Source organism: Platalea leucorodia (assembly GCF_965183815.1).
Source record: "Platalea leucorodia genome assembly, chromosome: 23".
Lineage (NCBI taxonomy): Eukaryota > Metazoa > Chordata > Aves > Pelecaniformes > Threskiornithidae > Platalea > Platalea leucorodia.
The window spans coordinates 1868135-1886882 of NC_138845.1; the positions used below are offsets into that span (position 1 = coordinate 1868135).

The window sequence follows — 18748 nt, forward strand, 5'->3', positions numbered from 1 at the left end:
TATTTCACCAGGAGAAGATCCCTCCCCTCCATTTCCAGCACGGTGTTGGCTTACTCACCACTTCCCTCATGACACCACTTCATTTCTTAATACATCTCGGCACCCATAAATGCCTCCTGCCATATCACCTTAATTCCACAGACAAATATTTAAAAGTTATGAAGTTATGAGTTATGAAGATGAAAGCGAGTTAATTAGTTTATCGCACTTCTTTTTTGTCATGATTCTATATCCCACTGCTTCGTAACGATCACATTCAGACTGAATTCCATGCAAGAAATGAAACACACACTTAAAACCATTACCGTTACCCCTCGATTAAATTCTTCTTATTGCCCTCATGGTTAAAAACGGCACAACTTTGGCACAACTTTATCTGGTTTTGGTTTCCAGACCTTGTTCTCCTAACTCCATCCAAGCAGGTGCTTAAAGATTGACCATATAATCTCTATTAAACCTCAAAGAAAAATATATACCAAACCAACCAAGCAAGCCCCATCCAAAGACTCCATTCTTTGTCTTCTACTTAAACCATACCCAAACCTGCAATTTCCTAAGAAAAAGGCCATTTAGCGACTTCTTTCTTGCAGACTCACTTTCTGGGTCATATAATAAGGGTCAAAGTCCTCCAGTGGTACAGCAACCAGGCCTTTTGGGATGTCCCCGTAGATGAAAGGCAAATTCTTCCCCGCCTCAAGGTCACTGTTTGGTTTTAGTTTGCTGTCTTCATCGTCATCCCGGTGGCTGCTGTCTTGCTTTGGACGCTGCTTCTTTTTTAATTCTGCAATGTGTTTCTCAATGTTAGCCAGAGACTCCGGAGTGAAGGGTTTAAAACTATCAGGGCCTGGTGGTGCGAGCAGCCGTGCTGCCATCTTTTCATCCTGCAGCAGCTTCTTTAGTTATGTTGCAGCCGGGACAGGTCAGCTCTGCAGGGGAGCAAACAGCACAGGCAGAACAAAGTCAGTCACGGCAAAAACAGACAGGCACGAGCACAGCACTGAAGATCCCAAGGCAACTCTGGTCTTCGAGCCCTCACACAGCAAGCAGACCTGCTGCTTTCCAGTCCCAACACAAGCTACAGGCAGGTGGACAGCAAGCGCTGGACACTGGGTGAAGCTGCCCGCCCCTGCCCACCCCTGCCCACCGCACTGCTTCACCCAGGGCTGGCAACACGAGCCAAGGTGGCACGCAGACCCGGCTCTCCAGCGGCCACGCGGACGGCTGTCCTGATCGGGCTGTCTCCTGAACACAGCCTCTATTCTGGACCACAGAAACCGTTCTGATAAGCAACTTCATCAAAACCCAGTATTTTCTGCAAAAATTATTCTACCAGTCACTGCTCTCTAGCAAACTGATTATTATTATTAGATAAAAATTCCAAGTCAGCTCGATTCCCAGGGTGGTGACAAGGCGCTCAGCCGTGCCTAAGAAGGGCTGGGTATTAGCACATCCTTACCCCGCTAAGAAGGCATCTGGCGAAGCCCCCCCCTCCACACTTGGGGCTGGGTTTACGGGAGAGCGCAGGAGCCGATATGTGCGCGATATGCTGAGATCTTTTGGAAAAAACGCTCCTTCGTGTCCTATCGGATAGCATAGCAGTTAAGGAGAAGTCTCCGTAATGCCAGGGAGCACGCTGAACGCTCCTTGCGGTAGGACCCCGACCCCGGCGGGCTCACCTCTCCCTTCCCCCGCGCACGCTACGCCTCTGCCACGGGAAGGCCAACCTCCCCCGTTCATTGTACATAAATATAATTATCAGGGTTTCTATTCATTTCAGGCCCTAAGAATGAAATAATTTTAAAAGACACTCATCAAGTACAATAGTAATTTCTGAAAGTCGAATTTCTATAATAAGTGGGTTAGACACGGAGCCTTCTTTGCATCAGATGCAAGGCAAACGAGCACTTCTCCATGATAAAAAGAAGAGGGAGGCGGACGAGGTGCAGAAGCACAGCTGAAAAAGACCCCGCAGGGCTTCCAGCAGGAGCACAGACCCCGGGCGGGATTTTCCACTGTCCCTACGAAGAGCACCTCGCTCTCTTCCCCCGACTCCTACAAGAGAGCAGAGCTGCGAGGAAGCTCCTTTATCTGAATCCAGCCGCCTACAAACCCTCTGCAGCTTTGCACCTTTTGCCAAGCTCTCGCTCGAGAACCAGCAACGAGAATATATTGCATTTCTGAGCTGCTGGTACCTCTTCGAGCTTTTCACACTCCAGGAGGAGGCCAAGAGAGGAGAGGAATTACAGAAACCCTGCACTGATGCAACAGCACTGCAGCACTGCAGGCTGGAATACGACCCAGCCCCGACACGGCTTGGCACTTCAGGGAGGGACCCACACAGCGGCAACGAACTCGAGAGGAAAGGCAAAATGACCACGAGCACACGGCACGGAAAGGCTCCCAAAGCTACGCGGGATAAGGTCCCTTCAGTAAGGAAAAACAACCATCAGTAAGGTCAGATCGTTTAGACTAACACACACACAGCATCAAAATACATATTACAGATTTAGGATCTCTGAAAGAAGAATGACTTTCAAATTCCTTGAAAACTATGATACAGGACTAAATTAAAATTCAGCTATTTCAGCGTGATGTTAGCCGCCAACGGTCTTTACAGCCCTTGGCGTTGCCGACTGTGCTGTATGCACGCGGGAAGAGTTCGGAGAAGCCAGGACATCCCACATCGGAGGCGCGCTCCCGCCCGTAAGGACGAGCTGGGAGACGTTTGCCCAGCCTCAGCAACGGGCACGCGCCGAAACCGAGAATCGCAACTTCCTATGGCTTGCAGTGGGCTTCATTTGTAAATACAGCACAAAAATAACGCAGTCCTTTTTTTAAGAACACCTGGAGAGCCCAGCCTTTACCGTAGCACCCGGGGTATTTCCGAAAGCCAGAACCCCCAGCGCAAAGGCTCCTGCCAACTGATTTCAGGTGATCCCGTGCAACCGCCTCGCCCTAGCTGCGAGGCGGCCACTTGCACGCTTTCTGAAGGCTCCGATTCACGTGCAAATCTAAAGCTGCGCCGCACCCGTAGACCTCAAACGCTGTTCCCGTCGCAGGTTTTATTTGGGGAGCCAAAAAGCTGAAGTATAGATCTCCCTCCTTATGGAACTACACGGCGCAGCCTGGGCTGGGATTCTTTCCATACAAACTTGACCAGGCATTTCCAGAGTAATAACAATAAAGACTCAAAAAAGATGGCAAGAAGGGGAGAGAAAAGCCAGTATCTTGGTCACATTATCTCTCCAAACATCACAGAATAGCCTGCTGATATTAAAGAAAAATTAATTTATTCTATTCTTGCAGCATTTGCATGCATTTAATTACCAAATTTCCCACATACTGTGAAACTATATAGCAGCATTGGGGATGTGGTCTAATTGAATGGCACAGATAAATATGTAAGGCCTGAATTTAGAAACCAAAGTAGCTCAGGGACACAGCATAAAAAAGGGAAAAACGAAGGCACAAACGAATGCCTGATTTGTATGCACAATTACACAACCGGCAACGGGAAGCAACCAACTAATCTGCTAAGTGGCCATTTAAAAAACAAACCCAAACCAAAAGCAATAAAAAAGCCGAACAATCCCCCCCCAACCTGGTACACAACCGCCCCTCACGGCGCTTTTGCAAAGAGCCTGTCCGTTAGTAAATCAAGACCCACTTTGATGCTACGCCGACAAACCAGGTTCCAAGTTTGCCTCACGCCACCTATTCCCGTCGTGCTCACGCGCGGCGCGGGCCATTCCGAAGTCAGGAGAAGCGATTGCTTTTGTTTCAGCACTTGGTACCTACGGGCTGGTACCTGCTTGGTAGCAGTACAGAACAGCGACCGTTCATTTCGTGGGAAGTTATTGCCTGTCCTGGCTTCGTTTTCCCGGTAAATTATCCCATATTAAGATAACGGACAAAACTAGGATGTCCACTGAAAAGGATGGGAACGGAATGTTTATTCAGTTCCTTAAATCAGACCTACAGCAGTTTTTGTATCGTTGATAGCACAACGTTACCTGTCCTTACGACGACAAGTCGCGCTTTGCAGCTCCGACAGCCACCTCCTGATCTTTACCTTTACTCGGCGTACGCGGGCATAACTACCCAGGATATTGCAGAGAGCTAGTTTTAGTTAAAAAACAAACCACAAATATACAGAGGAATAGTTTGGAGCGTCCTCCAGGCCCAGGCGCGGCGCAGAGCCCGCTGTCAGGGCCGTGCAACCACACCTGCAGCCCGTCGCACCAGCAAGGAGCAGCGGCCCAAACTGGGCGCGGGGAGCGTCCCAGTCGCTACTGAAACAAAAAAGGGTGAGAGCATCAAGATTTCCGCTTTCACGATTTACCGTTCTGCTCGGCAGAAAGAAAAGAAAACCTCAATAACAACCAAAAATTTTCACGAGGATACAGTAATTTTTTAAACGTCCGTCGGCATTCACCACGGGACGGGTTCGTCATTGGAAGAACAGAATGAGCTTAGAGTGCGTGAACATCTGCTAAAAAACCCCCCCAAATCCCCCCCAAACCAGCCACGTAGAACGAGGGTGTCGGCACATCTGCTTCTTGGGGGAATTCAGGCTCCAGTCTGCCTATTTTGGTAAAACTTTCTGCTGTAGAGGCCTGTGTGGGAAGCACCACCAAGAGGGTGAGCTGATTTTCATTCCTTTCCCTTTTTTGTGTATTTAAATTAGTTACTAGAAGGTATGAAAAAAACATCAGGCATTATCTAATGATTTGATTTTTTAAAATAAAACTACTACTTAAAGACCTTTACTAAAATTAGTCCTTACCCACATGTTGACTGAATGAACAAATATTAAACTATCCTCATCCTGAAGATCTCAGGATTTAAGTAGAAAAGTTTCGCTGCAGAGAGAGAAACGTAGGAAGGGAAAATAATCTGTCCGGGGTGACCTGGAAATCGGCGGTGGAACTGGAGGCTGACCACAAGCCCCGGGACGCTCCCAGGCTCCGTCCTGTTACTAAGGGGCCGCCAGAAAGCTCCCCACACCCAGCGCGCCCGGCTTTGCACCCGGCAGCGAGGCAACTCCTCTGCCTCGCAAGCACCCGTCCCGCTTCCCGCGGCGCCCTGGCAGAGCCGGGCGGCTCGTCCTCGTCCCCATCGCTAAAGGCGCTTCCACAATGGCACCTCCGGGCCGCTGAAGCGCAGCCGGGGCTGCTCCGCGTGGCAAGCTGCTTTAGGCTAAAAAGCTCGTAAATTTGATTTTACAACTGCGTACGGTCTCGCTGGGCTACGCAGAAATTGGTAAGCGTAAATGCTGGAATTTCTTTCAGGTCCCAGAGCCCGCGGGGGGCTCAGGCCTTCGTCCCGGGCACCCGGAGCTGGGCGCGCAGAACTCCCTGCGGCCAGACCGCACACACATTTTTCAAAGACCAAAGATTTTACACCAGAAAAAACGCTGTACTGAGGTGCCCAGTTGCTAAGACTTAATTATTTTTTCTAAATGTTCCCAGCAGTCCATTTACTGGTACATTATGAAATATTCTAATAAATTATTCAAGCTGATTGTCAAAATAAATTAAAAAAACACTTTTGAGGCAATATCTTCGCTTTAATACATTTCTTCATTTATTAATTTGCAAGATTCAGTCATTCGCAGTACGTCTTTCAGTTCCTTCGAGAGACAGCCCTTCCAAATGAATTTTTATGTAACCCACACAGGCGCACGTGGCTCTTGATTTGAACCTGCAGCGTTGGGGCACAAAGGAAAAAATAGGGTAGATGAAGAGCCCTCTGAAATTCTACTGCGTGAAAGCCTAAAAAGCTTCAAGCCGAACCAAAATATCCACGCGTGAGAAAACCCGTGGCTGGAAATGGCCTTCGGAAGAACTCGCCGATCTTCTCCATCTGCAGTAAATTCTCTGTCTAGAACAGGCCGATTTTATCAATGAAAAGGTACAGCGACAACTGGCTGAGACGCAGGAGGAACCCTTCCCTTAGAAAAGCCCTCACGTCACAGGTGACGCTATAAAGCGGAAGAAAAAGGAAATATTTTCCACTTGCAAGCAATATTTATTGTTTTGTGGCTGGTCATTTCCCCCACCCTGCGTAAACCATGGCAGAAGCTTCCCGGGCGCTCGGCTCTACGCAGAGCTCGAGGGCAGGCTCCGGACAGGGCAAGAGAGCAGTTACGCTCTTGAAACAGCAGCGGCTGAACTGAACTTGAACACACGCCTCTAAAGGTAAAAACACGACCAGAAACGTAGGGAGGAGAGAGGAGCACAGTAGCAACCAAAAGCAACAGAAAAATATTACGAAACATATTAATATTTAAAGATGCTTTAATAAAAACCCGAGAAACTAAAGATCTCGTAACGTGGGCTTTTTCCATCCCTGCCGGGAGCAGTGTGACTTCTGTAGTGCCACCAGTAAGCCACAAGGACTCAAACAGCTAAGCCCCGCTCTCCCGTCCCCACGTCAGCGTCTATCACCGAGCTCACCGGGACCCTGGAGACCCACCCAGGCCGAGCCAGCCGAAGCGCAGCACTTCAACTTCCCCCCTTTTAAAGCCTAACTTCTGAATAAAGAATTGTTCAAAATAGTTATTGTGCGAGAGTTAAGACACTAACCCAAATTTAATTCCTTGCTCAATTCATTCAGCCTATCAGTGACCCATAAAATAGGAGCAAGGTAACAATTATCCTGTACAGTGATTTTGGAGGAATTCATTTAATGTGGAGCACTCAAACGGCATGATTACAAATGGTGCGATAACAAACGGGGCAAATACGGACACCCATGAAGGGACGGACAGTAACTGACCCCCCTTCTAGTCCTCTGCCCTCACACAACACAGGTCTCAGAGTTTCTGCGATGCTGGGGAACACAACCCCTGCGGACCCGCCGTTCCCTGCGGCCGCCTGCGTTGTGCTGCCTTCATCCCTTCTTACCGGCCCACGCACCTCTCATCCGATCAGACACAAATCACCCTCCCCTAACGTCAGCCGTTCCGAGTTGTTTTAACATTACCATCGCGCTACCGATTTCACCGGACAGCCAAAAAAAGTTCACCTTCTGCTGGAATCGCCGCTGGAAGAGCAGCAGTCGTTCAGCCTCGTGCTTCTCCAGTGCTTTCCCACCCAGGTGAAATCTCTCTCGCGCTGAAGGGCCTACGTATCGCTTAAGTCGCAGTAAATCCCTAAGGCTGATTAAATCCGCAAACGGCCTAAGGACTGGGTATCCAGCTCTGCAAATTCATAACTGTAACGCCAGGCCCCCTTAGTTAAGAGCTAGGCTCCTTAGAAGCAGTCTGGTTTTTAATGATATTGAGCATCGACACCTCTTAGACTTCCACAGAACTGCTGGGAATTCAACATGCCTGGAAATAAAGACAACTTTTTATTATTCTTGTCTTCAGAATAACAATATTCTTGTCTAGCGTTAGTTATAGAAACAATTTAGTCTGTGCCTGGGCATGCCCTCAGCCACGGAAAGAAAATTAGGTAAGCTGAAGCACCGGGGACAGATACGTAACCTCTCTGTGATGCGCTTCAACCGCTCTGTTTTTCAAGTATCCTTCCTCAAAACTCAATGCCAGGAATATCATCTCAACGGCCAAAGAGAGCCGGGCACTGCTGAGTTTGCCCCAACAAGCTGCAGGAGCTCCTGATCCCCAGCAAGCGGGAGTCGGGCTGACCGGGTCCCAAGCACGCCCAAGCCTACGGAAAGGAACAACTCCGTGCATGTTCCTTTTATTGGGTTTTTAAATTCATATAGGGAGTTGTAGTAAAAATAAGTAACACTGTGTACATCTCAAGAGAAAAAGAGAGAAAGGAGAGGGCTTTTAGCCGTTCTCAATATTATCTGCTCCCTACTTCTCTAGCAGTGAAGGTTTTATTTATGTAAGACCACTGCCTGCGAAGTTCACAATGCGTTATACGCCATTCAACAGCGAAAAACATTACGGCCTTTTTTTTTTTTTTTTTTAAATCCTCCTGGAATTAACTGCTCGGAATACTTTATTTATAAACTCCTCATACCTTTCTGCTAGAGCAACATGGAATGGGACCTTGTGGCCTTAGACAGCAAGATTTTTGCATTTTGAAATGGCTGTTTTCAGAAAGGAGCAATTTCACGGTTTTGCTACAGTCCAGTCCCTGCTGGCTACTCTTTCCACTTAAAATACCCTGTCTGCTGGCGTGCTCCATTAGGCAGGAATAAAACTTCGATACAGGGCAAGACAGAGGGAAGAGAAGGCAGAAGTTACTCTAACGTCGGAACAGTATTTAAAGACAGCCTTTCCTAAGGCACGCCTTCATGCGAAGTGTTAAAAGCCAGTCTTGAATCTGAGCGGATGCCAAGGAGGGTTTTCACAGGCTTCTGCGGCAGTAAGCCGCTTCTTCACGCGTAGTCTCCAGCGTAGCGACTGTCCGCTCCACAAAGAAGTGGAGTAAGAGGGCATAAGGGGGAAGTCCGAGCGCTTGGTTATTTCTGAACCCCACTAAATTCAAGCCAATACCCCACGCTGACAAGCTCTGACAACCCGCTACCGCTCACGCAAGCCATCAGGCGCAATCTCCCCTCTCTGTTTCTTAATTATTTGCCCCATGCTCGTTCTCAGCTCTGGGGCTTTTGTTACTTTACCGCACCTTCCTTAATCCAAGCCGTTTCTTTGAACACAACAATAAATTATTGATTCCCGTGTATTTGCGGATGTCAATGGCAGCTGCAGCCGCTTCGGGAGGCCGGCGATCGATAGTGAATGGAAATCACGTGACTGCACGAGGACGGCGTGCCCCGGCGTCACGTACGGCCCCTGGGGCCCATCGCCTCTCCGGCCATTGAAAAATAGCAAGGATCAATTGGTATGTAAAGCCCTCTCAGCGCGTTCTAAGGAGAAAGCATGCTAAACCAGCCAAGCAACCCCACAATGAATGCAGACATAGCAACGAAAGGCAGGAAGACGATACCACGATTTAGATTTTCCAGCTACTTCATCTTCGCTCAGCGCTGACTTTGTCTCTCTTTCATTTCACCTCCTTTAACTGAGAATTAAAGTACATCCGTGCTCAATTTCTTGCGACATGCAATCGCTCTCTCTTCATTAGAAACCTAGCTTCCCACCTCTGTTCGCAAAATATTCGCATAATTGTGCTCGTTCCACCGAGCAGCACGCTATCCATACCATCATCGAGAGCTAAGCCATACGTCTGAGCTTATATAACTGGTTAAATTGTTTGTACTAGGTGCAGGCCCTCTCACCCAGGATGAATGACGCCGTAGAAGCGTTGAAACGTGTAAATAAGGATCGGGTAGCCCTTCAGCCACGTTGTTAATCGTTTTATTTAAACGTCCCCGAAGCTAAGAACGGGGACTTCCCAAACGCGGCGCGGATGGAAAACACAACTCGCCCAGCTCTGAGAGTCCCTGCGTTCCACTCGTACGGAAAGCGGCATTCTGGAGCGCCGCGATGGGCCCTGACCGCTCGTCCCTTACTCTACAGCGCAGCAGCTCCCCTCCTCTCGCCCTGCAGCCCCCGGGGACGGGGATGGGTTACAAACGGCCTCACGCACTTTACGTAACGGCACCCTGCCCCCGAGAACCGGCGAGACACCGGGGTGAGACACCGGGGCGGAGGGCGGCGGCGGCCGCGGGGGGCCCGGGCGGGCGAAGGGACCCCGAGAGCGGCGGGGACCCCGGGAGCGGCGGGGGCCCGGGAGCGGCGGGGGCCGGGGAGCGGCGGGGGCCCGGGCGGGCGGAGCGGCCCCGGTTGCGGCGGGGCCCGGGAGCGGCGGGGGCCGGGAGCGGCGGGGCCCCGGGAGCGGCGGGGGCCGGGAGCGGCGGGGGCCCGGGAGCGGCGGGGGCCCGGGAGCGGCGGGGCCCCGGGCGGGCGGAGCGGCCCCGGTGGCGGCGGGGCGCGGGAGCGGCGGGGGCCGGGCGCTGTCCGCTCCAGCACCACGCGGGTGCCGCCGGCAGCGCCAGCGCCGCGGCCTCCTCGGGGCGGCACCGCAGGGGGAGCGGCGAGAGGAGCTCGGCCCCCGCGGGAGGAAGCGCTCCGCGCCACCGCCACCGGGGTCACCCCCGCACACCCCCCCGGGGTACCACCGCACACCCCCCCGGGGTACCCCCGCACACCCCTCCGGGGTCACCCCCGCACACCCCCCCGGGGTACCCCCGCACACCCCCCCGGGGTCACCCCCGCACACCCCCCCGGGGTACCCCCGCACACCCCTCCGGGGTCACCCCCGCACACCCCCCCGGGGTCACCCCCCGCACACCCTCATTGGGGGTAGCCCCGCACACCCCCCCGGGATACCCCCCGCACACCCTCATTGGGGCTACCCCGCACACCCCTACTGGGGGTCACCCCCGCACACCCCACCGGGGTACCCCCGCACACCCTCATTGGGGCTACCCCGCACACCCCACCGGGGTACCCCCGCACACCCCACCGGGGTCACCCCCACACACCCCCATTGGGGGTTACCCCTACACACCCCCACCGGGGTCACCCCCCCGCACACCCCACCGGGGTTACCCTGCACACCCCACGGGGGTTACCCCCACACACCTCACAGGGGTACCCCCCACACACCTCCATTGGGGTTACCCCTGCACACCCCACCGGGGGTTACCCCCGCACACCCCCACTGGGGGTAACCCTGCACACCCCACCGGGGTACCCCCGCACACCCCACCGGGGTTACCCCCGCACACCCCCACTGGGGGTAACCCTGCACACCCCACCGGGGTACCCCCGCACACCCCACCGGGGTTACCCCCGCACACCCCCACTGGGGGTAGCCCCTGCACACCCCCACTGGGGTTACCCCCGCACACCCCCATGGTGGTACCCCCACACACCCCACCGGGGTCACCCCCGCACGCCGCCTGTCCTGCACCGTGATCTCTTTTCAGAAGAGCATCCATCACACCCGCAGGAAAAACCAGCGCTCCCCTGCGAGAAGAGGGCCAGCCCCCCCCAGGACAGGGCCGCCAGCCACCCCTGGGAAAAGCCCCAGGCAAAGCTCTCCCCCCGTTTCGCCCCTAAAGGGGCCAGGAGGGGGGGGCAACTGGGCTCCTACAGCACCCTCGTCCCTTACCATTAAATCCTGCCCAGTGTGAAACGGGGACGTGCGGGTCACGGGCTGCGCGGGGGCGGGTGCAACGCTGCAGCGTTCCCGGGACCGGGTTACCCCTCTGCACGCAGCAGAACCAACCGGCGCCCCACAAACCGGCCCCTCCTGGGCCTCGCGCCGATCCCGCAGCACGGCACACGCGGGAAGCCGGCGGCGGATGAACCTACCGCACCGGGGATCCCTCTCCAAAATTCAGGCCCTTACAGAAGGCCGGCTCCAGCCGCGCTGGCCCTCGCGCGCAGGCCTGCCGCTCGCACGCTCCCCTTCCCGTCAGACTTTTAGACTTTACCTCGGATCATCTGCAGCTACTGCCGTGGAGCATCTCTTCCAGCCTCCCCACCCCCACATCAGCTGGGCATAATTTGCACCAGAAAGGAGGGGGGGGAGGGGAAGAAGACACCCAGATTTTTAATAGAAAAAGCTCGTGAACGTGCAATTCCCTCTCCCCGGGAGGGAAAAAATAAAATAAAATACATCTGCCCTCGCCGTTCCCCCAAAATCTGCGTGGTGGAAGGAAGCGAGAGCGCAAACCACGATGCCAACATCTGGGTCAGGCTGGAACCTCAAAGCCGCCCCATGCGTCTCCCCCACAAAACTCCGTCCTCCAACTTCTCCCCCTCCCCTGGCAGCGGGAGCCTGGGGGTGCTGGGCTGGAGACAAGGGGGTGCTGGAGGGACGGACCAGCCCCGCAGCTGGGGCCGAGGGCGGAAGGGATGCCGAGAACTCCCGTTATCCCTCCTCTCTCCCTCCCCGAGACGCAGACAAAGAGCACGGCCCCGAATTTAGGGGCCCGGGAGAGGCCCCGCGGGCTCCCCGGGCTGCGGGGGGGTGGGCGGACAGACGGACGGACGGAGGGATGGAGAAGGTGGCCCAAAGGCGCTCCCGCCGCTCCAGGCTGGGGGTGGGTGCAGGGGAGCCGCCCCCTCCCAGCCGGCGAAGGCTGACCCCGAGGCCGCAGGGCCGGCGGCTGGAGGGCTGGCATCCCCCTTCCCGGGGGGCCCGGGGGGAGCGGGGGCCTTCCCCCACCCGGGGCCGGGGCTGCCCCGGGCGCCCCCAGCATCCCGGCTGCCGCCGGGGCGCGGAGGGCGGCGCTGGGTGGGGGGAGGAGGGGGGCACCCCGCTCCCCCCTCCCCGAGCGCCGAGAGAACGGGCGCCCATCGGGGCGACCGCTCCGCCGCAGGGGGCAGAGGGGCCCGGCTGCCCGGGCCCCCCCCTGCAGCCCGCGGATTTGGGGCGGGGGGCTGCCGCCGCCCCCGCCAGCCCAGCGCTGCCGGAGAATCGCTCTGCGGCAAAGCCCCCGCCGGGGGGGGCAGGGGGAAGAGCGTGCGCTGCCGGGGGGGGGGGGGGGCATGAATCTGGGGAAAAAAACCCCAACAGCGATGCGGGGGAGCAAAGGCTGGGAGACCCCGGGCACCCCCCGCGCCGGGGCTGCAACTTACTGTGGCCGCTGCACTAGCGCGTCTCCCGCAAGGCGTTGCTGGACTGCGGAGGTGGGGGAGCTGCAGGAGGAACTGCGGTTGTCGCCATCTTGGTGCGCTGCCTGCGCTGCCTGCGCTGCCTGCGCTGCCCCCCCCGCGGCGCGGCGGCCCCTGCCCAGCCGCTGCCCGCCGGCAGAGGGCTTAGGGAGCGTGGCAAAACTCCCGGCCCCGCACGGCGCCGCTGCCGCCCGGGGACCGCTGCGGGGAGCCGGGGCGCTTCGCCGAGTGCCCGCGGCCCCGGGCCCCGCCTGGGGGGCGAGGCGGCCCCGAGCCCCCCGCCGGCTTCCCGGGCGCAGCCCTAGGCCAGGTTAAGCCGAGCTTTCGCGAGCCGGCGGCGCGCACGCCCGCCCAGGGACGAGCCGGGCCCGCCCAGCCGGTACCGGTAGCACGGACGCGGCTCCCAGCGTCGGCCCCCACCGCGATCATCCGAGACACCGGGAACCACGGCGGGGCCGGTGGAAAAGAGATGCTGGGCTCGGCCGAGCAGCCGGCGGGTGTGCGCACAGCCCGGCGACGACCCCGGCTCAAGAACAACAATTTCTACCGCTTAGAGCCAAACTTTGCGCGGGCCAGCGCGTCACCGCGGGCCAACGCCGCGAAAGTCCCGTAACAAGCGCGCACGGACCGCGATCCGTGACACAGGTCGTCAGCAGAGCAAAAGGAAAACTTGGTGTCAGCCAAACACATTTTCTTCTTTTTTTTTCCCACAGTTTCAGGATAAGCTAAAACTCCAAACTGCCGCGCACGTCGCAGGTCGCATCGCCGCGAATTGCTCCTGACCTCAGCCCTGGGCTGTCCGGTAACAGCAAGATTTTACAAAGGCCATCGAAAGGCGCCCAAGCGGCACGTCCGTCACAGGGACGGTCTGGGCCCGGTGGGTCTGGGCCCCGTCTTGGCTTCTCCCTCCCAACGGCGGCCTGGGCCAGTAGATTCCTTCCCAGGGGTCCTTCCCCAGCGGGTCTCTCCGGGAGCCGGGAGCTCCTCAGCGCCCAGCAGCTCACCACCGCGCTGGAAGCCTACTACGGGATGCTGTCCTCGCCTACAACCCAGCACGCGTGCACCTCTCTGGTTTTCCCAGTCAAACAGTGAGCGCGAGAGTGCTAGTAATTGACCCAAGCTGCCCTCCTTCAGTTAAGAGAGACAACTCCTCCTCCTTTACACACAGAATTTATGCCTGTAATGTTACGCCCATAATTTATGACTGCAATTTTAGGATCAATTTTTATTATTACATAGCTGTTCTTCTCGACGGGACTGTGCCGGTGTTGCTGAAAGAACAACCTGAAACGCTGTTATGAGGTTGCTGGTTTAGAAAAAAAAAAAACACCCACCACCTTGCAGGAATGTCCTCGTCACAGAATTTTAAATCTTTGTCCTCTGAGCAGAGCTGTAGGAGCTGTGTGCTGAGCAGACAAGCTGGCAGGAGCAGGACACAGCACTGTGCTGGAGAACTCATTTATCTTGCTTTAGAAACGACACAGGAACTAAATCTGCCCGCACTTCACATTGCTGACTTCTATGGGACTGTAACACAAGGGCAGACGCAACCTAAAAAACGTGGATGTCTCAAGCCATAACTAATCAAAAGCACTTACACCCACATTAAATAAGCTGCTACAGAAAGCTACAGATTCTGAGAACTCTTCAGTCCAAACCAGACCGTCTGTAGCGTGGTTCTCACCAAGGCTTAAATTTCCAGCAGATGCGAAATAAGTGGAAATAAAAAGCCTGAAATATAGGAAAAAACCCACCGATGACCAACTGCTGAGAAACAGGATAGTACCTCCCAGATACAGAGTGCTGAAGTGTCCAAACGTGGAAGTTAAGTCGCGTAACATAAGGAAAAAAAAACAAACTTCTCCGCATAGGTGACGGCGCGGCAGCTTGAAGTGCGGGCACCGGCAGAGGGGCCGGGCCAGCTGGCCCCGGGTGCAAACGCAGGAGCACCCCCCGGCTCCCAACTAGGGCACCCAGAGAGGGCCGGGGACGGCGGGCGCGCGGGTCCCCGGGGCGGCCGCGCACCAGAAATACTTCAAGGACGCTCTGGGGCCCCGGGGGTGTTATTACACTTTGTATAAGATGTCTTTAAGCAAGGCGCTTAAAGAAATAAATAGGTCAACGCCCTCAGAGGTTGAACAGTGATAACAAAACAAAACGGTCCCAATTGACCTAAGCAACCCTGGCACCGCCTGGGAGAGGCTCTGGCCCCGGTAAGAGGCACAAAGCTCAGCGGAATCCCTCTACAGAGCTGGACTTGCGCAGGCTGCCCCGGCCACCCTTCTGCTGAGGACTATCGAGCTCATTATCCCCATCCAGGTCGAAAGGGAATCCTCAGAGAGCGCGCACACTCAGAGCTTGAAAGTATTTCCAAAATAATGCTGCCACGTAAAGCAGATAAATATTACAGCCCCAGCTAATGGTTCATGCTTGCCTGTAATCAGAACAGTAAAGCTGATAAAACCCACAACACCCCTCCTTGGGTTAAAAGAGAACAAAACCAGCCGGTTTGGTACTAAGGTAGTTCTGGTTTTGCACTAAGGTAGTTCTGTAATTCTCGATCTGAAGGATAACTACCTGGCGCTGTGCTGTCTCTTTAAGGAGCACGCAGCTGCTCTGTATGAAAAAAAATGCTTGGTAAGGCTACTGCCTTTTCCTTATTTCATCATTACAGCCCTCGCCTTAGGCGCGGCGACCTCCGATCTGCCTCTCAGTTCCCAGGCTCCGGGGAGAGGGACGTGTCATGTACGCGCCTCTGCAAAGCACGCAGGGTGGCCGTGTACCGCTGCTGGAGCACACGCCGCGCAAGCCAGCTGAAGCTAAAACAAAGTTCAGTAGCCGGAATGACTATGTAATTTAAACAGGTTGTTACGTGTGGACAGCCGGAGATTGCTATAGTCTAAGACTTCTCCTGTATCACGGGTGCAATCCTTCCGTTACGCAAGCGCAGCACGTTCTTAAGGAAGCTCTGCATCTCCTATATGATGAGCTAGCACCTAAACCCGCGAGTCGCCGGGAGAGGCGAGGGGTCCGGTGAGCGCGCACCGCACGCGGCGGCACAGCCGCCAGGAGCCGGTCAGAGCGGCGACGAGACGGCAGCCACGCCACCGACAGGCAGCGTTCTCGTGGGGTTGGGAAGGGTTGGCTCTCCCGGGTAACAGGCTCCAAGCAGGCAGGATCCGAGCTTTCCCAGTCGATCCAGCTCAAGGTCTCCGCGCAGGCAATACGTTCAGACCGGCTTACCCGTTACCGAGCAGGCGCAGCCCTGCGGGCTCGCTGCCGAGGCCGCTCAGCTCTGCACAACCGCGGCGCTGCCGCTTTAAGAGGGCGCCTGGCGCCCGGCCAGACCGACGGGACGGACGGACGGACGGACGGACAGACACATCCGCTTCGGGGGAGCAGCCGGGGCTGTGGACCGGGCCGGGTGCGCGCTCCCCGTGGGGATGGTGCTGGCCTCCTGCCTTCAGCAATGCGTCCGCCTCCTCCTCCTCCCGCTCCACCTGCTCGCCCGCCTGGGCGCATGGGGCTCCTTCTACAAGAGAGTCTTCCCATACGTCATGGCCAAGGTGGCGCCCCTCTACAACCATAAGGTCTGCAAGCAGAAACAAGAGCTCTTCAGCAACTTAAGAAAATTTGCAGGCCCTTCGGGCCAGCTCACGTTGCTGGAAATCGGCACGGGCACCGGCACCAATTTCCAGTTCTACCCACCTGGCTGCCGGCTGACGTGCGCCGACCCTAATCCCCATTTCAGAAAGTTTCTCCTCAAGAGCCTCTCGGAGAACCGTCACGTTAAGCTTGAACATTTGGTGGTTGCTTCTGGCGAGAAACTGCATCAAATACGGGACGGCACCGTGGACGTGGTGGTGTGCACCTTAGTGCTGTGCTCCGTGACCAACGTCCAGAAAGTCCTGGCGGAGGTTTTGCGAGTGCTCAGGCTGGTAAGCTGGGGCAGCACGAGGGAGATCGGGGATGCCGATTTGTGTCGCGATAAGCCAAGTTGTGTGTACTGACCTACGTTTAGGATAAATGCAGTCACCTGCAGCAGGCCAAGAAAGTTTAAAATCAACCGTCATACCCACTTATCCACTCACAAGTCATTTTCTTTTGCGCTGCTTCACCTGTGGATGAAAGAACCAGCCCAGCCTGCTGCCCCTCGCCCGCCCCGGCAGGACCGTGCACGCACCAGGGCTGGAGGTGGTGCCGGCTGCCCGGGCCAGCGAGGGACACGGCTCCTCAATCCGGGCAGCCTGGCTCCCGCACCTGCAGCCGGGCAACCTGCAAAAACTCCAAGGCCGAGGCTGTTGCAGAAAGAAAAAGAAAAGAAGAAAAAACAAAAATAAGCCCCAACCAACAACGCAGGAGGTGCTGGGAGCTAGAAGGAGGAGGAGGAGAGCGGTACGGGATAAGCAGGATTACTGCAGCCCAGTGGTGGTGGGGGGGGGAGCAGGAGGGGATGAGCATGGCAACACCGATTAACAACGGCTTCAGCTCAGTCGCCATGCATGTTCTCTAGCAAGCCTCCCTCTTATCTTTAAAACTCATCCACCTAAGCAGGTATTTTCATTATAATCTAAGGTGACGCTTCCACATTCACATACCGCTCTTGCAATACTTTTTCCTCCAGTTAGAATAACCGGGGAAGAGTTTAAATTAACTTAAGGCAAATCCTATCCACACAGGTGAGCTAAATCTGTGTAACTGGCCAGAGCCTGCACGCGTAAATGAGACTTCAGCCCTGCGTGTGGCTGCACACCTGATTAACTCCGCGAGGCAATCCTGCACGCTCCTACGCAGCAAACCTAGGGAAGGGGGAAGATCAGACCCAACACACTCCACTAAGAGGAGGAAGGAAACACCAGCTCTGAGCCCGTGACTTCTCTCGTTTGGCTCCACTGAACAAGTTTTACAGGAAAGGTTTGCTTACAGCGCTAGATTTGCTTTTTATCTGTTATTTATAAACATGGAAAGACATTGAACAGATGCGGTCAAAGACAGAATTAAACATTGATAGGGTTCGGGAGACCGACAATCACAAACCTGTTGGGCACTACAGATACCGCCTGTAGCCTGGGCCACTAAACTTCTGCTCGCTAAAGTTCTCTCACATGGTTTTTAAACATTAAGGAAGAAACTCTCTTCCTTGCTGCTATGTAGGGCAAGCAAATTGTTCATTCACACTTCTCAGATGAGAAAACCTGAAACACAAGGAAGTTAAAGCGGTTTGTCCGAGATCGTCCAAGGCAGAGACCAAAACCCGGCGGCAGCAGCTCCCGCCACCAGGCCGCTCTGCCTCCTGCGCCGCCCCAAGCAGCGCCTGTCGGCGAAGGCGCAGTCGTCCAGTAACGGCCACCATCTTCAACGAAAGCTGCATTTTTAGAGACCTCACAGTTCAAACCAAACACGACTCTAGCACGCGTAACATCGAGGAAAGGCGGCTGGTCTTCAGAGGGGTGATAAAAGGCAGCGCGCTTACCAATACGCAAAAGACAAAATCCTGCATACAGAGGTGAACAGCCCTAAGTCCTTTTAAATTTTTTTTTATGGCACTGTTTTCCAGGGTGGAGCTTTCTACTTCTTGGAGCACGTGGCTGCAGATCATTCCAGTTGGACCTACTTTTGGCAAAAGGTCTGTGACCCAGCCTGGAAGTATTTTGGAGACGGGTGTTCCTTGAGCAGAGAGACAGAGAAGGAGCTGGAGAAAACTAATTTCTCAGAACTGCATTTGAGGCGCATTCGTGTCACACCTTACTGGATTCCTACTAGTCCTCATATCATTGGGTACGCAGTAAAATAAATGCCCACGAGCACTGCGGGACGCAGGGCCTCCCTTCGGTGCTCCTCTCACGCTTTAGAGGAGGTTTCCAGCCCTTACACAGCAGCTGGCTCCCCGGAATAAAAGCATGGAAAACTGCCCGAGCATCCACAGCACATTCAAACTGGGACCGACGTTCTTCCATGTGTTCGATAGCCTTTCCGGACAGAGCCCTGAAACAGAGCTGCTGCACAGGGACCAGGCAAACTGGAAAGCAGCCCAGACAACACGTTTCAGTCCAGTACAAAATAACGGAGGGGTCAGCATCTCAGAGAGTTGAGAAGGGGGAGAAGGAAGAAAGGGAACAGAAGATACGTGGAAGCAAGCACAGAGGGCTAACATTTTTCTAAGGGCAGAGAATAATG

General features: G+C 55.2%; 2 protein-coding genes across 4 annotated transcripts in view; one reads left to right on the top strand and one right to left on the bottom strand.

Moving 5' to 3' along the window:
* SCN8A (sodium voltage-gated channel alpha subunit 8) overlaps positions 1-12619 on the bottom strand; it is a 59963-nt gene extending 47344 nt beyond the window's left edge. For 2 of the 3 annotated variants that reach the window (XM_082332442.1, XM_082332441.1), the window contains exons 1-2: positions 12536-12619; positions 597-926 (exon numbers count right to left, since the gene is read on the bottom strand). In XM_082332442.1, coding sequence (XP_082188568.1) covers positions 597-872 — 276 coding nt within the window. In that variant the 5' untranslated portion in view covers positions 873-926; positions 12536-12619. Of the gene's footprint in view, positions 1-596; positions 927-12535 lie in introns of those variants that run through there. The other variant, XM_082332443.1, reaches the window with a different exon arrangement.
* A 2632-nt stretch (positions 12620-15251) lies between these two features.
* On the top strand, positions 15252-18365 carry LOC309600293 (thiol S-methyltransferase TMT1A-like; the record flags this gene model as incomplete). Its single annotated transcript, XM_082332481.1, has 2 exons — positions 15252-16509; positions 18129-18365. The coding sequence occupies exons 1-2, from the start codon at positions 16015-16017 to the stop codon at positions 18363-18365; spliced, it is 732 nt and encodes a 243-aa protein (XP_082188607.1). The 5' UTR covers positions 15252-16014.
* Between the last annotated feature and the right edge of the window lie 383 nt (positions 18366-18748).